The sequence below is a fragment of the Helicoverpa zea genome, chromosome 14, assembly GCF_022581195.2.
Source record: "Helicoverpa zea isolate HzStark_Cry1AcR chromosome 14, ilHelZeax1.1, whole genome shotgun sequence".
In the NCBI taxonomy this organism is placed as follows: Eukaryota; Metazoa; Arthropoda; class Insecta; order Lepidoptera; family Noctuidae; genus Helicoverpa; species Helicoverpa zea.
Window position 1 is genome coordinate 8,621,753 of NC_061465.1, and position 15,700 is coordinate 8,637,452.

At 36.7% G+C, this 15,700-nt stretch overlaps 1 protein-coding gene across 1 annotated transcript; it reads left to right on the forward strand.

Moving 5' to 3' along the window:
• The first annotated feature begins 12,467 nt into the window (after window positions 1-12,467).
• Window positions 12,468-14,771, forward strand: LOC124636584. The gene is made up of 5 exons (XM_047172739.1): window positions 12,468-12,559; window positions 12,930-13,199; window positions 13,969-14,040; window positions 14,116-14,251; window positions 14,613-14,771. The coding sequence occupies exons 1-5, from the start codon at window positions 12,468-12,470 to the stop codon at window positions 14,769-14,771; spliced, it is 729 nt and encodes a 242-aa protein (XP_047028695.1).
• Window positions 14,772-15,700: the final 929 nt, after the last annotated feature.

The window sequence follows — 15,700 nt, forward strand, 5'->3', positions numbered from 1 at the left end:
ATTATCTGTACTTACGAAACCGATACAACACGATTTGTTTCAAAATATGATTGATAAATACTATCATATTGTATGAGTATGTTCGATTTTAGGTACGGTATGCTCAAAATATTTTATTTATGACTAAAATACTAGAATAGAATCAAACACAACTTAAATATGCTTGATACGTCAGTAAATTATTGATGTACTTTTTTAATAAAAATGTTTTGCTTTGACTTGTCTTCAGTATTGGTTCTTATTAATCCAGTAGTTGAAAGATTTTATTTATATCAAGAAAGGACGATGGGCGTTTTGGTACCCTGTCCAACAGCGTTGATTCTAGTAAGGCCCCAGTACACGTTGGCCCAAGTGCGGCCAATACACGCCATCACCAATGTGTACACGGGGTATTGGTGCAGGTTGGCGGACATTTGTCAAGGTTGGCGCGCATTCGGCGAGTTGTCGGTTTTTTGGGCAATCAAAATCAAAATCAAAGGAATCGTGGCCCAGCTTGGCGTGTGGTGTTTACACATTCGGCCAATGTTTAGTTCGTCACCGGCCGCTGAGGATAGTACACTTTTGTGTTGCGTATAACAATAAATAAAGTAGTAAATATCGTAGTGTAGTATAATATAAATATAGTAGTACAGTATAGTATAAATATAGTAGTGTAGTATACAAATAAACAGCCGCAGCCGTAACTTCCTCGACGTCCATCGCAAGTGGTTTGCCAGGCAGCAATGAGCCATGCGCCAATGTGTAAACACCATCCGTCTTACCACAAAAACTTTTAAACGTCAGTTTAAGACTTGTCTAAAAAAATGTCAAATTATGACGTTGACATATGGTTCATTTTGCAGCCAAATTTTATTTAGACAAGTGTAAAACAGGGGTTAAAGTTTTTGTAGTAAGGCCACATTTGATCGTGGCCTACATTTGTGCATTGCAAAGCTTGGCCCAACACAGGCCAACGTGTACTGGGGGCTGTACCATTACGTAGGTCTTGGCAAGGCAAAAAATGTTTACTATGACGACTAGTCCCAAATCTTTGTCCATTTCGCGTGACATCGACTAATAGACTGTGTAATGTTCATAAATCATCAACGTAGATGTAGTTCTTAAATCCAACTGGATTGAATAAAAACTGGTAACAAAAAAAGCAGGATTTGGCCTTCTTAGAATATTTGCACACTGCCTTAAAAAAGGACTGTGCAAACCTTTGCAGTTCACGCAAAACTAACTTATGTATTTGATGAAAGTCTTTCAGTATTTACAATCAATTAAAGTTGACAAGTCAGAAGACGACGTTTACATAGTACATATTACGACTCAATCTTGCTCCTCAAGAGGTGCTGAGATAATGATGAATTTCTTCTTAAAGAAAGATGAATAGAAATGTTTTGAACTTTAGTCAAATCAGATGACGATTGTGTTTCTGTAGTATGACTCCATAGACTATTACAACCTTTAGATTATAATACAGTGTATCTCAAACAATGTAAGGTGTCTATTAACTGAGTTTAAAATTATTACACTGACGACATATGCCTCTTAATGAATTTGCATATATGGATGACATACTTGTTTCTAGGTCGATTTAATTTTTATCGTTACTTGGATCGGACAGCTAAGCTAATAGAGGCAAGCCCCATAGTTTTTATTATTTTTCATGTAAATACCTTTTTAGTGATATATCATACGTTACTGTTGAAGCGGGTACCAAATCCCATACAAAGTGCCCATTGTCCTTTTAAGTACAAAAGTAACAAATTACTGCATGATGCTGCATTAGGTCCAGAGTTATTATTCTGAGAACTACCTATTAGTGGAGCGATAACATTAATACACAAATCTAACTACTTTGTCCTAATAAGACTACTTATTAGATAGATGCTCTTCTCTTAGCCGACAAACACAGTACCCAGGTACATTTCAACTCTATGTCTTACAAGATATTTTCTATCAAGCCAATATTTTAAACTTTTACCGTCTTACCACAAAAACTTTTAAACGTCAGTTTATGCCTTGTCTAAAAAAATGTCAAATTATGACGTTGACATACGGTTCATTTTGCAGCCAATATTTTATTAGACAAGTGTAAAACAGGGTTTAAAGTTTTTGTAGTAAGGCCCTTAAAATCTAAAAAGATCCGTCACCTGATAGCTGTCAATGTGAACGGTCTTACCGAGAATAATCCGGATCAGCTCAGGTAAATACACCGGCTACCCGGATCTGGGACGGATACCACGTAAACCAACTTTTAGAATATTCTATGATTTTGGTATTTAAAATTGTAAATAAAAAAAATAAATTGTTTAAAAAGCAATTAAAAGTGAGTATGGGAAAATGGACACCACCAATTAATTTAAACACATAATTTACCTACCAAAATTTGTTTGGTCAGCAAGTCTTTCAAATACGTTCTCATTATACTTATCAAAATTTGTCTACAAAATAATAACGCTTTGAAAAAACTTTTTATTTCCACAAAAGCACTAGATAGATAACAAACACACTTTATGTTCTGACATATAAAATCTGTTTACAATGTTCGCTTAGCATTCATGTTTGTCAACATCTCACTCTGTTCTGACATATAAAACTAAAATTCTAAGTGAATCTTTATATTTTTCATATTTAAATGTAGCTGTCTGGAATCTGCTTACGTGTACATATACATATCTACATCATGTCATAAATTCGCAAGTCTAAGGTTGAACCAAAGCGAGCGTAATTTGGAGTACATATGTTATTTTTCTGTTGTTTAATTTACAATATAATTGGAATTAATTTTCACATTTCTTTATGGCTCAAACTAGCTTTCTTTATGTGTAATACTTGTTTGTTTGCAAAGTTATAGAAGCTATTGAAATGCGACGCAGAACACAAACAAATCAACAATAATCTTACCCTCTTTGGTTTTAGTCTTATGTTGAATCCTATATAGGTAGGAATCTATGTATGTATATCTACAAATCTGTCTTCATATGTTATTTTAAAATCATAGTTTCCACTTACGATCCAGCTTATCCACAAATCTTCAACAACAAACTTACCCTTACAGGCTTAATTAAATTTCCCCACATCCGCATGTTCACATCAAAGAGGCAGTTTTTGCCCAATCTCCCCCATAATTAGACCGCGGGAGAGGCCCCAAGTTCCTTCATCAAGATACGCCTCGCGTTAGTTTAGTCTTAGTTTAATGTATGCACATTATCTAAGCAAGTTCGGTACGCTTCTATTTCACCCCAGCCTCCCCTTTCGTTACGTGTGCTCAATTTAGTTGTGCTTCACATAATGTTATGTGTTATGGTTCGGTTTATGTACTGTAGGTGAATGTGGATGTAATGTTTATTGCGAGTTCAGTAAAGCTAGGTAATGTATGGTACATAGATAATTAAATGCCGATGGTACCGTATTGTATACGTACTTGCTCTAATCGTCAAGCCATGCAATAATCGCAAAGGGCTTTCCGTATTCTTAAAACCACACCAGCACAATGACATTAAAAGCAATTTATTGTAACACCATTTGAGAAGATTTGTTAAAACCAGTGTGAAACTTCACTCATACATTAAGTATCAATATTTTTATCAAATGAACCAACACCTCGATATCTAAGTAAATTCAAAACTTGATACAATAGTAAGTATACATAATCGGTTCATACGTCATTCTCATACGTCGCGAGTTGCAAGTTGTGAGAGCAATTGCAATTGACTTTGTGGGCAATAGTTGAGCAGGCGTTATGCTATTATCGTAACCGCTGGAGATTTCAACTGTTCTGCTTTCCAGCGTTTATAGAATACGGAGTAATTTTGATGTGTGGGGAATTGTTACAAAATTTTGGAGGAGAGGTAAATATGTATGTTCGAAATTATGTACTGTACCTTAGAGGTGTAATACAGTAAAAAACAATGCAGTGTAGGATCGAGGTGTATTAGTCCCTTCTAGGATCACATAAACCAGGGGATCAGATAATACCAATAGTCGTAATTAGTCGTGATTGGTGTTACGTTTTAAGCTTCGAGCTGATTTCGATTCTTTTCATTTGTTTTGGTTCAGTTAGAAAAGTTACAGTACCAATTAGAATAGTTCGGATTCGTTTTACGAATTCAAAAAATTATCACACTTCATGGTACAAGTCGTTTCTGTCGTCCTGTTTTTTCTGAGAGGTGATAGTGTCCAAGCAGAATTGTCATGTTATTTACCTCTCTTTATACAATATGTAGTTATGTATATGTAACAGCATTGCTTAAGCAAATATACTGAGGCAAAAGTTCACGATACTGTAAGATGACAGACATTAGTCCCGAACTATCGACATGACGAGCGTCCTATAATTTTGGTGCTCTGTGATGTTCACTAGGGGAAGGGGACGTTGTTTGTCGCAAATTAACGTTTCAATCCTAGTTCGCGAATAAACAAAGGCTTTTAATATGTTTGAAAAAAATGTTGCTTCAGAAAAATATCTGTACGTAACATTTTGGTGTCTTCGATACTTCAAACTTAGTAGGTTCAGGACCAAGCCAGCAGATTCTTTTGAAGAAGAAATTTTGGCCATTCCATTGTATTTTAGGCACCGTGTAGTAAAACTTGCTGATTGTTTGTCAAGCGTCACGTTCTGTTTTAATATAGTGTTCTATTAAACTGCAAATTATTCTAGAAAGTAGTCCACTAAGTACCTCTTAAATAGAACCGTCAAGATTGATTAAATTTCTAAGCTAAGGCATAGGTTCACATGCCATTCATTACCGACTTAATGATCCAGCATTTCACTAGCACCAACCAATAAGCTCTATTAAACTAACATGCTAAATTAACGACCCACTATTACCATTAATTCAAGCGAATCACAAACCTTATGACCTTAGCTCGAGTACGCAAACTAAGTTAATATCCAACATTATAATATAACAAAGCGATAAATTATTACATAAGCTGAAACGTGGCGTAGAGAACATATACATATATATTATATAGTTGTGTATACGTTTGCAGACAAGTCCGCTACTGAATACATTATGTAAGGGGTAACAAAGCCTTGTATGTACCTATTGCCCACCAAATTCTAACTCTTGATGCGGCTTAAGGCATGAGCGGTGAGAGATTGTCTGAGGTTTTCTTTGAACCTAATTTCATATGAAATAAATGGTTTCTCACTGTTTTATTTGGCCTTAATCCTGAGCTAGTACACATAATACCTACATTCACAACACCTAGATGGCAAAAGGTGAAGAATTGAGTAAGCAAAAGTTTTACGTTATCAAGAAATTGTTAATACATTTTGTTTTTGGTTTTCAATGTCATAAGTACAATTCTCATAATTTTACACACAGTGTCCTGGACTATGCAAAAAACCTATACATACTACATGTCATGTTTGATTGCGACTTCACAATCTTCGGAATATTAGGCCACTTATTACTTATGGAACTTTCTAATTGGATTTTGGTAACTGTAGGGATCATATAACTCGGTTAATCTCCATTAAGCTTTATCATATACCGAAAGACCGCCAGTATAACCAAGAGTTATCGGGTTGCCCGGGTAACTGGGTTGAGGAGATCAGATAGGGCAGTCGCTCCTTGTAAAACACTGGTACTCAGCTGAATCAGGTTAGACTGGAAGCCGACCCCAAAATAGTTGGGAAAAGGCTCGGGAGATGGTGATGATCATATACCCAAACTATTACACCAACCTCCCTCCGCTACCGCTCACAACTCGCAGCACTTCCGCGCGGGTGGGTAAGCAACAAAGGCGGAATTTCGCCAGAACCAACCACCCACAAACAAACAGCCAGCCGTCTCGCATTCCGTCCACTGGAGCCTCGAGTGATGTGCCGAATTCACCCGTACGATCTTGGCGTACCACCCATATGGAAATAGAGATATATCAGTATCTATAGACTAGTAAAGATAGGTACATATGTGAGCGGATAGGTGAGATTTCGAATACTGTTTTTTATTGTGATTTATTACTTACAAAAAAAATGCGTTCTTATAGGTACCTACACTGTATTGGTTATGTTCTTATACGATTCAGTAAAAAGGGAAGTGGTACTGGTTTAGTGTTGAAAGGTATTTGATAATATCGTAAAATGTTGATTGACAGCCACCCATTAAGAGAAGGTTGGACTGAAATATCAGTGGGATCACCACTTTTTTGGCATGTATGTCCTTACCTACCCAGAAAGAAAGATTATTTTCGTTTTACAGACTCAGGACTCAAAATCAAAGTCCATGATACCTATTATACCAAGACATTATTCGCATTTTATTTGAAAGAGTACCTACTCTTTTTTCTATAGGTTGTTCCTCGTTTCTAAAAACATTACCTTAACCCGCAGTTCAAATCATCAAGTTTTGTTCTTAAGCTGTCTAACAAAAATCAGATGCAGGCACACATAGGTACAAAGTACCAAATCGTATGTTATACCATATACTGACGTGGATGTTGGAGGGTTATTTACCCAACGTATTTGCCCCGGGCGGGGCGCGGACCGACGGGTTACAAACGTTTGCATTACCAACTGGATATCAACTAGCGATGGGATGTTATCGATGTTTTTTGTTTTTGTTGTTTTGGAGATATGAGTGAAAGTTGATGTTTCAAAACAAAATAAAAATGTTGAATAACTTTATTGTAAAATTGGTCTAGTTCTTTCGTCATTCTTGCTAATAGAGTCTACTTTATTTACTTCGTCTATTAGATGTATTTTCAAAAGTTGAATACATTTTTGGTTGGTACGTCCTTTTTATGTGGCTCTTTTCTAAGCATAAACTAGATATAACAGCATAGACTATCCGTTCGTGGTTTTCAGTTTAAATTTCCTGAATTAAAATAACTGCGGTGATCTTGCTCAAGTTAGTGATATACAATATTTTCTGCTTTACTTAATTTATTACACAATTTTATCGATATTTATTAAGAGAGCCATCCCTACCCTACTGTCAGCGTAGCCCGTGGTGCTTGCGGGGCGAAACCGAATTTCCGAAACGTCTAATAAGTTGGATGTTAAGCTGACAGCACCATGTACTATGTACATGACAACACCAACTAAGCAAGACCCCCCACCCCCCTCCCTCCCATATATTTAACTTAACCTATAGGGGGGTATAGTAGGTAGTGATAGGTCTTCGTAAAATGGTCGGTTTCATCGTGTGAGTCTCATTTGCCAACGCTAGTTACTACGTAGTTGAAGATTCAAAATTAGGAAATGTTTAGTTAGACGTTGCAAAGGGTGGTTTGTACACATTGCATTTTGGGAAATAATTGCTTGCTTCTACTCTTCTACCTACAGGCAATTAAGAGTTAAGACGACATCTTGAAAATCCCTTGGTGAAATGTTTCAGACGGCTGAGAAAAACTGTGTATCACAAAATTTTCAAAAATGTAAGTACTTAATCTGAAAATATGTTTATTAAGAATAGCATAACGTTTTATCTTAACGAATTTATTTTCAGAACTTTCTGGAAACACCAAAGCGGTTATAACCCTGCTTTGTCTTTATACGTAGGTGGTCCTATATAATTCAGTAATCTTTGAGGATGTTGAAGAAGAGTTAATTTCGAATAAATTAAATCAAATCAAAATCAAAATCAATTTTTCAATTTTGAATTTTGATTTTGGATGTTGAAGAAGAGTTAATGTCGAGTAAATTAAGTACTACCTAAATTATTATTATCTCAATAAATGGGTATATTAATAGCAGATATAAGCTCGTGAAGACAGTGACCCCGATTATGAAGGAATTAATATTACACGTGGATATTTTGTAAGGGTACATAGACCTGAATATTCTAATGATGATGCCCATCTATTTATAAAAGTTCTTTGGAATATGGCGGTACTTAGCAACTTAAAACAGTTGTGTTCTAATTTCGACGTCTTTGAGTATAGCATAATATATTATATTTAGGTACTTTTAGTTTTCTAAATCACTATTTATAATTATTAATGCTAAAAGATTTACCCATTATATTTAAAAAGAAAACATAGAATTAAATGCTAATTTGTCCAATCACGAAGCTTTGGCTGGAATTGTCCAAATCCAGTTTTAAATCTATAGGAAAAGCCGGACAGAAACAGTTTGAATTAAAAAAAATAGTTGCATCAGTTTACCTATTCGTATCAGTTTTGATTAGTTTTCTACGGGAAAAAGATGATAACAGTAATTTGAATTAAAAGAAGATAGTCGAAGGATAATATAATCATCAGGAAAAAGATGGCAACAATAATTTAAATCAAAAGAAGATAGTTGAAAAATACTTTCTGAAAAAAATATTGCCTAACACACAAACCACTACCAAACAAAAAACAAACGAAAGTTCATTCATCTCCAAATTCAAACGTAGCTAAGTATTTATCATAAAAAAACAGCGTTCAACAAGTGTAGCGTAACCAAGAATCGAGTGTCGAACGCTAATGAGTTCCCCCCCGGATTAACGGACTAATTAAGGGGAAAAACGGGAGAAAAACTCGGCCAGTCACCCAGACGCTCTGCTGCCATTGAGGCAGGTCCGGGACGATTTTTACGTCAGTTTTCAAGTCGTCTTTTGAATTATAGGCTTGAGGTGGATTGGTCGTTGGTGATTTTTTTTGAGTGAGAATGGTGAGTTTTTTTGTTGGTTTGTGGTGAATTTAGCATGAGTGTGAAATGGATAGGCATGTGGTAAGTGAATAATACTTTATGTTATATATGTATTATAGTCGTCAAGTAAATAACAGTTCTGGGGGGTTGCCATATGAAAATTTATTATTGAAACTCAAACTCAGTTTTCCGTAGGTGAATTAATTTCCAAAAACTGAAGTTAAAATATTGAAGCTGGGATGGGTAAGGTATAAAAATGAAGACAGGATAATTTATTGTATCAAGTTCGTGTTTTAAACGAAAGATAAATAAATAATATATTTTCAACACTTAATATAAATGTGGTAATTTGGCTACTTCTATGCTTTATGGTATTAAATGAAAACAGCGAAACATGCTGAGTGTTTACGAATCGAAGGCGGTAAGATCAGTGGCCAAAACACAACAGCGAGACTAGCCGTGCTCTCGCGAACATTGCCGCGTTGAGCAATCATAATGAATATTTTATTTTATCATAGCGCGCCCCGCAGCTCTCGCCCCGCGCCGCCGCCCCGCCTCCCAGCCATGAACTTGACACCGAGCGAAAAATTAGTTCACAAGGCGAAAGTGAACTTTGTACAGAGTTTGCACTTTTTGAGCGAACCTAGACTGAGATAAAAGAAGTTTGAGACTTGGCGAGTTCCGACACGCTTCCGACGGCGCGTCACCTGCCCGCCTCGCCGCCAGACAACTACCCGATACTGTAATGTGATCCCATACTTCTGAGCTCATAATTCGCTCTCACGCGCTAATTAGCTTCTCAAAGCTCAAAGTTATCAAATAAGCCTTATCCACCAACCCCCTTTTTAAACAGTTCAAAAAGCAGCCGAGTGCAGGCTACTTGTGAATTAACATACTTTACTCAAAGCTACCAAACTAACCGCGTATGAGAAAAAAAATCTAACGTATTTCACGCATTCACTCAGTGTATGAGGCTAATTAAAAAAGTACAGAGGTTGGTTCCGCGAGTGGCGTAGTTCCGCTACTCTCCGGTAGGTAGCGCTTTTCGCTTTGACGAGTCTTGGGGGGTTTTTGTGGGCTTATGGCATGTTTGTGAGGTTTCATTTTTTAATGAGGTCGTGTATTCGGGGCTCGGTGGGGGATTGCTCGTGCCCGGCGCGGTGCTTTGTGCGGCCGATAAGCGCGCCGCAGCAGCGTGCGCCACGCAAAGGGAGCCCGCACGAGTGTGCGTCGCTGAAAGAGTTACATTAAAGCTGGCTGTTCACTTATTCATGGCGCACCGCAGATGGAAAGGTTATTAGGACGGGACGCTTTTAACTAGATACTAGATTTTTTGATGGAGCCGAGGCTTCTGTGTCACTCACATGCGGAAGATGTTTAGCTCTTTAGGAAAAGGCATTTAAGATGCTCAGATGTTTCTGTAGTAGAAAATAAGTAGGTACATTGCTGTTTCAAATTAGAAAGAATTATTAGGCATCATGATTATTTTTTGAGTTTTTTTTATCTCCATTTTAGTTTTAATATTCATAGACTCTATTTATTTAGGCCCTTTTTTAAAGAACTCTACTGATAGAAGGCTGGATCATAAATCCTTAGCTAAAAAACATTAAAGTATTTCTGAATACAAACCAATTAACTATTCATTTCAGAGGGCATTGAAAATAAATCCACTCATGTTTGTATAAGAACTCCTCCTATGTATGGAATAACTACCCGATAGCAATTGTGGGGTTATACCGACGTTTTTACAAAATCTGGAATTATATGTATAACTTCTTTTCTTCCTTCATCATCATTATCAACTTCTGGTTTATCTTCAATTCTTTTTCACAAAACTGGAATGTTCACAAAAGTTTGTTTATATTATTTGGAAAATTAGATTGTTGTTTTGATGGTAACGAAGCCTGCTAGAGCCTGCCTGTTCAAAAGTGTTACTGTGGCTCTGGTAAGTACATAAAGGGTTCCAGGAGGAACATGGTGAGTTTTAGTCAGCAAGGGGCTGACATTCCCTCAAGCTGCACCTACTGTGGCAATATATGTGTAGTAAATAACCCTATTTAAAAATGATACCCAAGGAAATCGAAGATGGCAACCATTTTAACATCAGTATAACATAGGTCAAGCAGAAGGAGCTTACGGCTAGTTAACAGAGTCACGGGTTGAACGCAACATTGGAAAAGGCTATGACTACTAAAAAAGTAACGAAACTTATTTAGTCATCCAATGACGTACTTACTGCTAACTTAACAGGTTACACAGATAGGATAAGTCCTATTTCAGCTCAGCAGTATATTGCCCGATCTATTCGAATAGTCCTGCTGTTGGGTAAGTAAGTATCTATTTGCGTTTGAAAGAAAGACTCAATTATTAGTATTTGAAAAGAAAACTCACAATAATCGGCAGTTTTATGTGTTTTGACTTCAGTAAATAATGCATTTGAAAAGGTTTCTTTCTTTCAGAATTATGAAAGCCATTTCAAGATTTTGAGATGCTTCGTTATTACTAAAATCTTTATATAATAAACATTAAAAAAACCGGCCAAGTGCGAGTCGGACTCGCGCACGAAGCGGAACCATTTTATTTATAAAATGAGCAAAAAAATCACGTTTGTTGTATGGGATAGTATTTATTTTATTATAATTTTCAGTATTTCGTTGTTATAGCGGTATTATAAATACATCATCTGTGAAAATCTCAACTCTCTAACTATCACGGTTCATGAGATACAGTCTGGCGACAGACGGACGAACGGACGGACGGACAGAGGAGCGAAAAAAAAGGGTCCCGTTTTACACTTTGGGTACGGAACCCTAAAAATACGATTATCTAGTTAGAAATATCTAGAAAAATCATTTATATGTATTTTTAAATCAACATATCAGAGTTCTGTGTATTACTTTCTTATAGAAAGGAGTAAAACCTTATTTAGTCGTTAATTTAGTCGTTTTTTCAAATACCTATTAGTCTACTACACGCGAGGATATAAACCTGTACTTCGATCACCACAATAATCATATAAGAGTTCTTGTGTTAAGTAAAATCCAATAAGATTAAAATGATTTTGAAAATATCCGTCAATGCACTGGATCGTAGATGGATAGATTGTTCGATAGAAAAGTTGAATTAAAGACTGCGTACCTAATATATTATATTTCAGTGATGTTTTCAGTTTCATATATACCACTTTCATATGTATCATACCTACCATTTTCTCATAAAATAAGAATCAAAATTTGGTAACAGCGCCACCTATCCGCGAGTAGCCAGTTCTACCATTCCCCGATAGATGACGTGGTCGCCTCATCTCTGCTCTCAATGGATTGCAAGGAAGTCGACCTGTTTTGCGAAAAGTACACAAGTTTTTTGTTTTTGTACTGATTTAAGTTTGATAGGAGTGTAGGCACGATTAAATACAAATATTAAAGTTAAGCCATTAGTGGCTATGATTACTGTTTCATTGGCTTATAAAATGTAGAATGATTTTGAAAAATAAATTGTTGACAAAAGCGCCTTCGAACGCTAATTTCACCGTCATGCCCAATCGAAAATAATATTTCAATAGCTTTTTTGTACCTTACTAAAACTTAAGACCCAACCTTACATTTTTCTAAAATATAGTTTTACTCTTTACTGCTTACCTCTATGAAATAAAATCTATGGAACCATAAAGAGGCTAGATCAAAAAGCTTCAAACAAAGCCAGAGAAACAAAGAAAAAATTCCAAACACGAAAATCTGATGTTATAATCTGTCAAATACAAAATTCTTGATTACTTAACATATCAGACATAATTATTATTTTTCGGTAATTACAAAAAGGAAAATGACAAATCCAGTGTGTGGGTGTGCGTAGTGGATGTTTAATATTGGCCAGGTGGTGATTAAGTGGTGAAATGGTGCGGTGGAGGTATTGCATTGTGCTGGCAATGCTGCTGCTTCTGCCGGCGAAAACCGGCTCCAAATTAGAGGACGATGAAGAGGAGGAGTAAGTTTCAGACCTTATACTAGAGTCTCATGGCAAAAAATACGAGTAAACTGTAGAAAATGTGGCGCAAATGTGATAGGACACAACAGATGATCATGTCATTGTCACGCTGACAGTAGGAGTTTTATAAGGCAGTGGCGTTATTTATCAATACATTATATACTCGCAAAGCTTCAGTGATGCAAATAATTACATAGATTCATAGTTTACAATCGATACTGTATTCTGCGTACACAAATAAAAGTTAGTCTACTTCTGGCATTAATAAACAAACACGGTCTATTCTCGGGCTGCTTTATTCTCGTGTCATTCAAAATTCTCATTTAAAACTCGCTTAACGTTGCCTTCTCTTTCCCATGCCACTGTGAAGTAATAGATACAACCTTCAACTTTCAAGTAGAAGGGGAGAAGAAGGCGAAGAGGACGATGATGAGGACGAAGAAGAAGAAGAAGACGAGACTTCAGCGCAAGCAGACAAAGGAGAGAGAGTGACAGTGGTTCGGCGACCGCCGCCTATCGTGCCCACCCCCAAATCAATGACCGTTACCAGGACGATAAAAAAACGGCCCCTTGAATGCTATGTGTGCGCTTATAAGGCCGAAACGCCGTTAAGAGCGTGCTTGGATCCTACCAAATACAGGTATTTGTCTATCATCTTAGACGCTTTGTACACGGAGCAACCTTACTTAAGGCAACTATCAACTTTTTGGATGGTTTTTATGAGGTTTCGAGATGATATAGTTACTACAAGTAGTACTACTGTAAAAAGCTAGTTGACAGTTGCTAGCTGCTATATGTGCAAAGCGCCTTAATCATCGTCCTGTTTCATACGCCTCTTCTCATATTGAAAATGCTTAAGGAGTTCATACATCGAACTGTGAAGTAGCTTTGAGATTTAGGTTTCCTACAGATATTTTCCTTCACCGTCAGTGTTCAAGTGCACACCAGTAATTTAAAAAAGTCGTATCGTACATAATTGTTTTACTTGCTATGCAGGCAACTTATGTAGTTACTGAGATAAACTTTGTAACCTTCATTAAAAATGTTCAAAGAAATCGGTTGGCACTTTGTAAGAATAGCTAGCCGTATATTCTGTGATAGATAAAATGTATTTGAAGAGTTTAAGTTAGAAAGATATACCTATTCATAAAATACACACTGCTATTTACATCAATAGTAAAATTTGTGGTTAATGCTATCCCAATATCCAAACACAAAGTTAAAGGATCTAAGTCTCATTACTCCTTCTATTTTTATTTTTATTTGACAAACCTGAGGTTATCTAATTTCTTATTTTCCCAAACACAGCTATCTTCTGACACACAATAGCATTTTTTAAAATCTACATGAAATTGATAAAAATTTAATATAATTGATAAAAATTAAATGAAATTGATGAAATTTCTCAGGACACTGGCTCAGCGGCCAGTTGCAATGAGTATTAAAAGGCGTCCGAACGTCCCTATCGAACGAGAACAAAGGTAGTTGAGCTGTTTCATAGCCGGCGCATATAGTTCTACTGTAGTAGGTATGTTAAGGTGGTTGTTTTTTTCCAGAGTTCACACGATAACGTGCCACAGTTCGGAGGACAAATGTTTCACGTCGGTGATATCCAAGGGAAGCTCCTATGAGGCGGTGGTCAGAGGGTGTCGCTCCGGCTGTGTTGGATCACCGGAGACCACGTGTTGTGAGGTATGAGTATTCAGCATGCAGTAATTACAAAAGATGAGATGGACACCAAATCACTAATATACGCTATTCTGAAATATCGACAAGATAAAATTCAGCTATAAATGAAATCATTGTATTTCTGTCAAGTATTATGAAGCTCAAAAGTGTGTTGTACAGCCTCTTTTCCTTAGTTCGGTAAACCATTACCTCATTTAAATACAATTATTTCCAAATTGAATTGTATGGCCAGACTGCAACTTACCTAAAAATTCTATAATGGATGGGAATAAGTGGTATTGCTTGTCTTTGGAAATCACGCGACCACAACAATATGACTTGAGTACTATCCTTAATCTAACATCCTATATATTTTGGCTTTCAGTTGAACCGCTGCAATAACCAAGCATTCGCCATGCCGGTGATCGCGCCCCGCTCGCTCACCTCCAACAACAAGTCTACAAAGTCGATACCACCCACAATACTGTTCTTCGTGACCGTCCTCCTGGTACTGCAGACCGTGGTCAAAGTGGCCTTCGTGTAGCCCGAACCGCCCCACCATGAGGCACCCGACACACAACAACACAAAAATTTTGAAACCAACAAAATTTTGAATGAAAAAATTTGGATAAAAACGACGATCAAGGATTTTGTAACTGCCCTGCCATTTACCCTTGCACACACTTGCGCTTTTACTGCGTTAGTAACTCGAATATTGTTCTCTAATTCTTGGCCTATGTTACTATGGGAGCTTCGTTTCTGTCTCCTGACTAACTCATGGTAGGGGCACTTCTCTCAGTTTATTGTGCAAGAATAACTTTCCATCACAAACTCGGCAATGAAATCATATTGTTGGGAAATTTACGAAGTACAAGGATGGGATTGTGTGAGGTGACGGTGAAAATTTGTGGTGAATATTAAAAATTATGTTGTTTTTGTAAAGTGAAATATATTTTTTGAAAGTTTGTATTAAATTTTATGGCCCATTTAATTTATTTTTCGTCATTCGATATCAAAGTAGGATTTGTTGCGAAATTGTTGGTTGGGGGAACAGGTTCAAATTACCTTTTCAGAAAGCTAATTGTAACTTCAGAGAACTGGATTAATTAAATTTCAAAGATATACACGGGGTTTGTAACCTATACGAGCCAATTCTGAGAACCACATAATTGTACAAAAGTTCTCCAAATTCGTCAAAGGAGCTCCTCAAAGCCCTCGTGAAAGGTCTTATGATTGAAAGGCGCAAGGGAAGGGTCACTCGACCTCCGCGGTCAAGCCGCCTTTCCGCCCAATTGAACTTCCCGCGGGGGCTGGTGTGAGCATGGAATGAATTATTGACAGCTATATGTTACGCCAAATATTTTTCGTTTCAAACATAATGTTTGGGCGGTAAATTAGCCTTTTCTTTTATATAAATTTTTGATTTTAGTTAACATCTCAGTAGACGCTGAGGGTATTGTAAAACTAAATGCT

What these genes read in the sequence shown, in the direction of transcription:
- LOC124636584 (XM_047172739.1), top strand. Translation starts at nt 12,468, where the DNA reads ATGGTGCGGTGGAGGTATTGCATTGTGCTGGCAATGCTGCTGCTTCTG. An exon ending in GAGGACGATGAAGAGGAGGA is followed by an intron (nt 12,560 to 12,929) that starts GTAAGTTTCAGA and finishes GCCACTGTGAAG; the next exon opens with TAATAGATACAACCTTCAAC. An exon ending in CGGAGACCACGTGTTGTGAG is followed by an intron (nt 14,252 to 14,612) that starts GTATGAGTATTC and finishes TTTGGCTTTCAG; the next exon opens with TTGAACCGCTGCAATAACCA.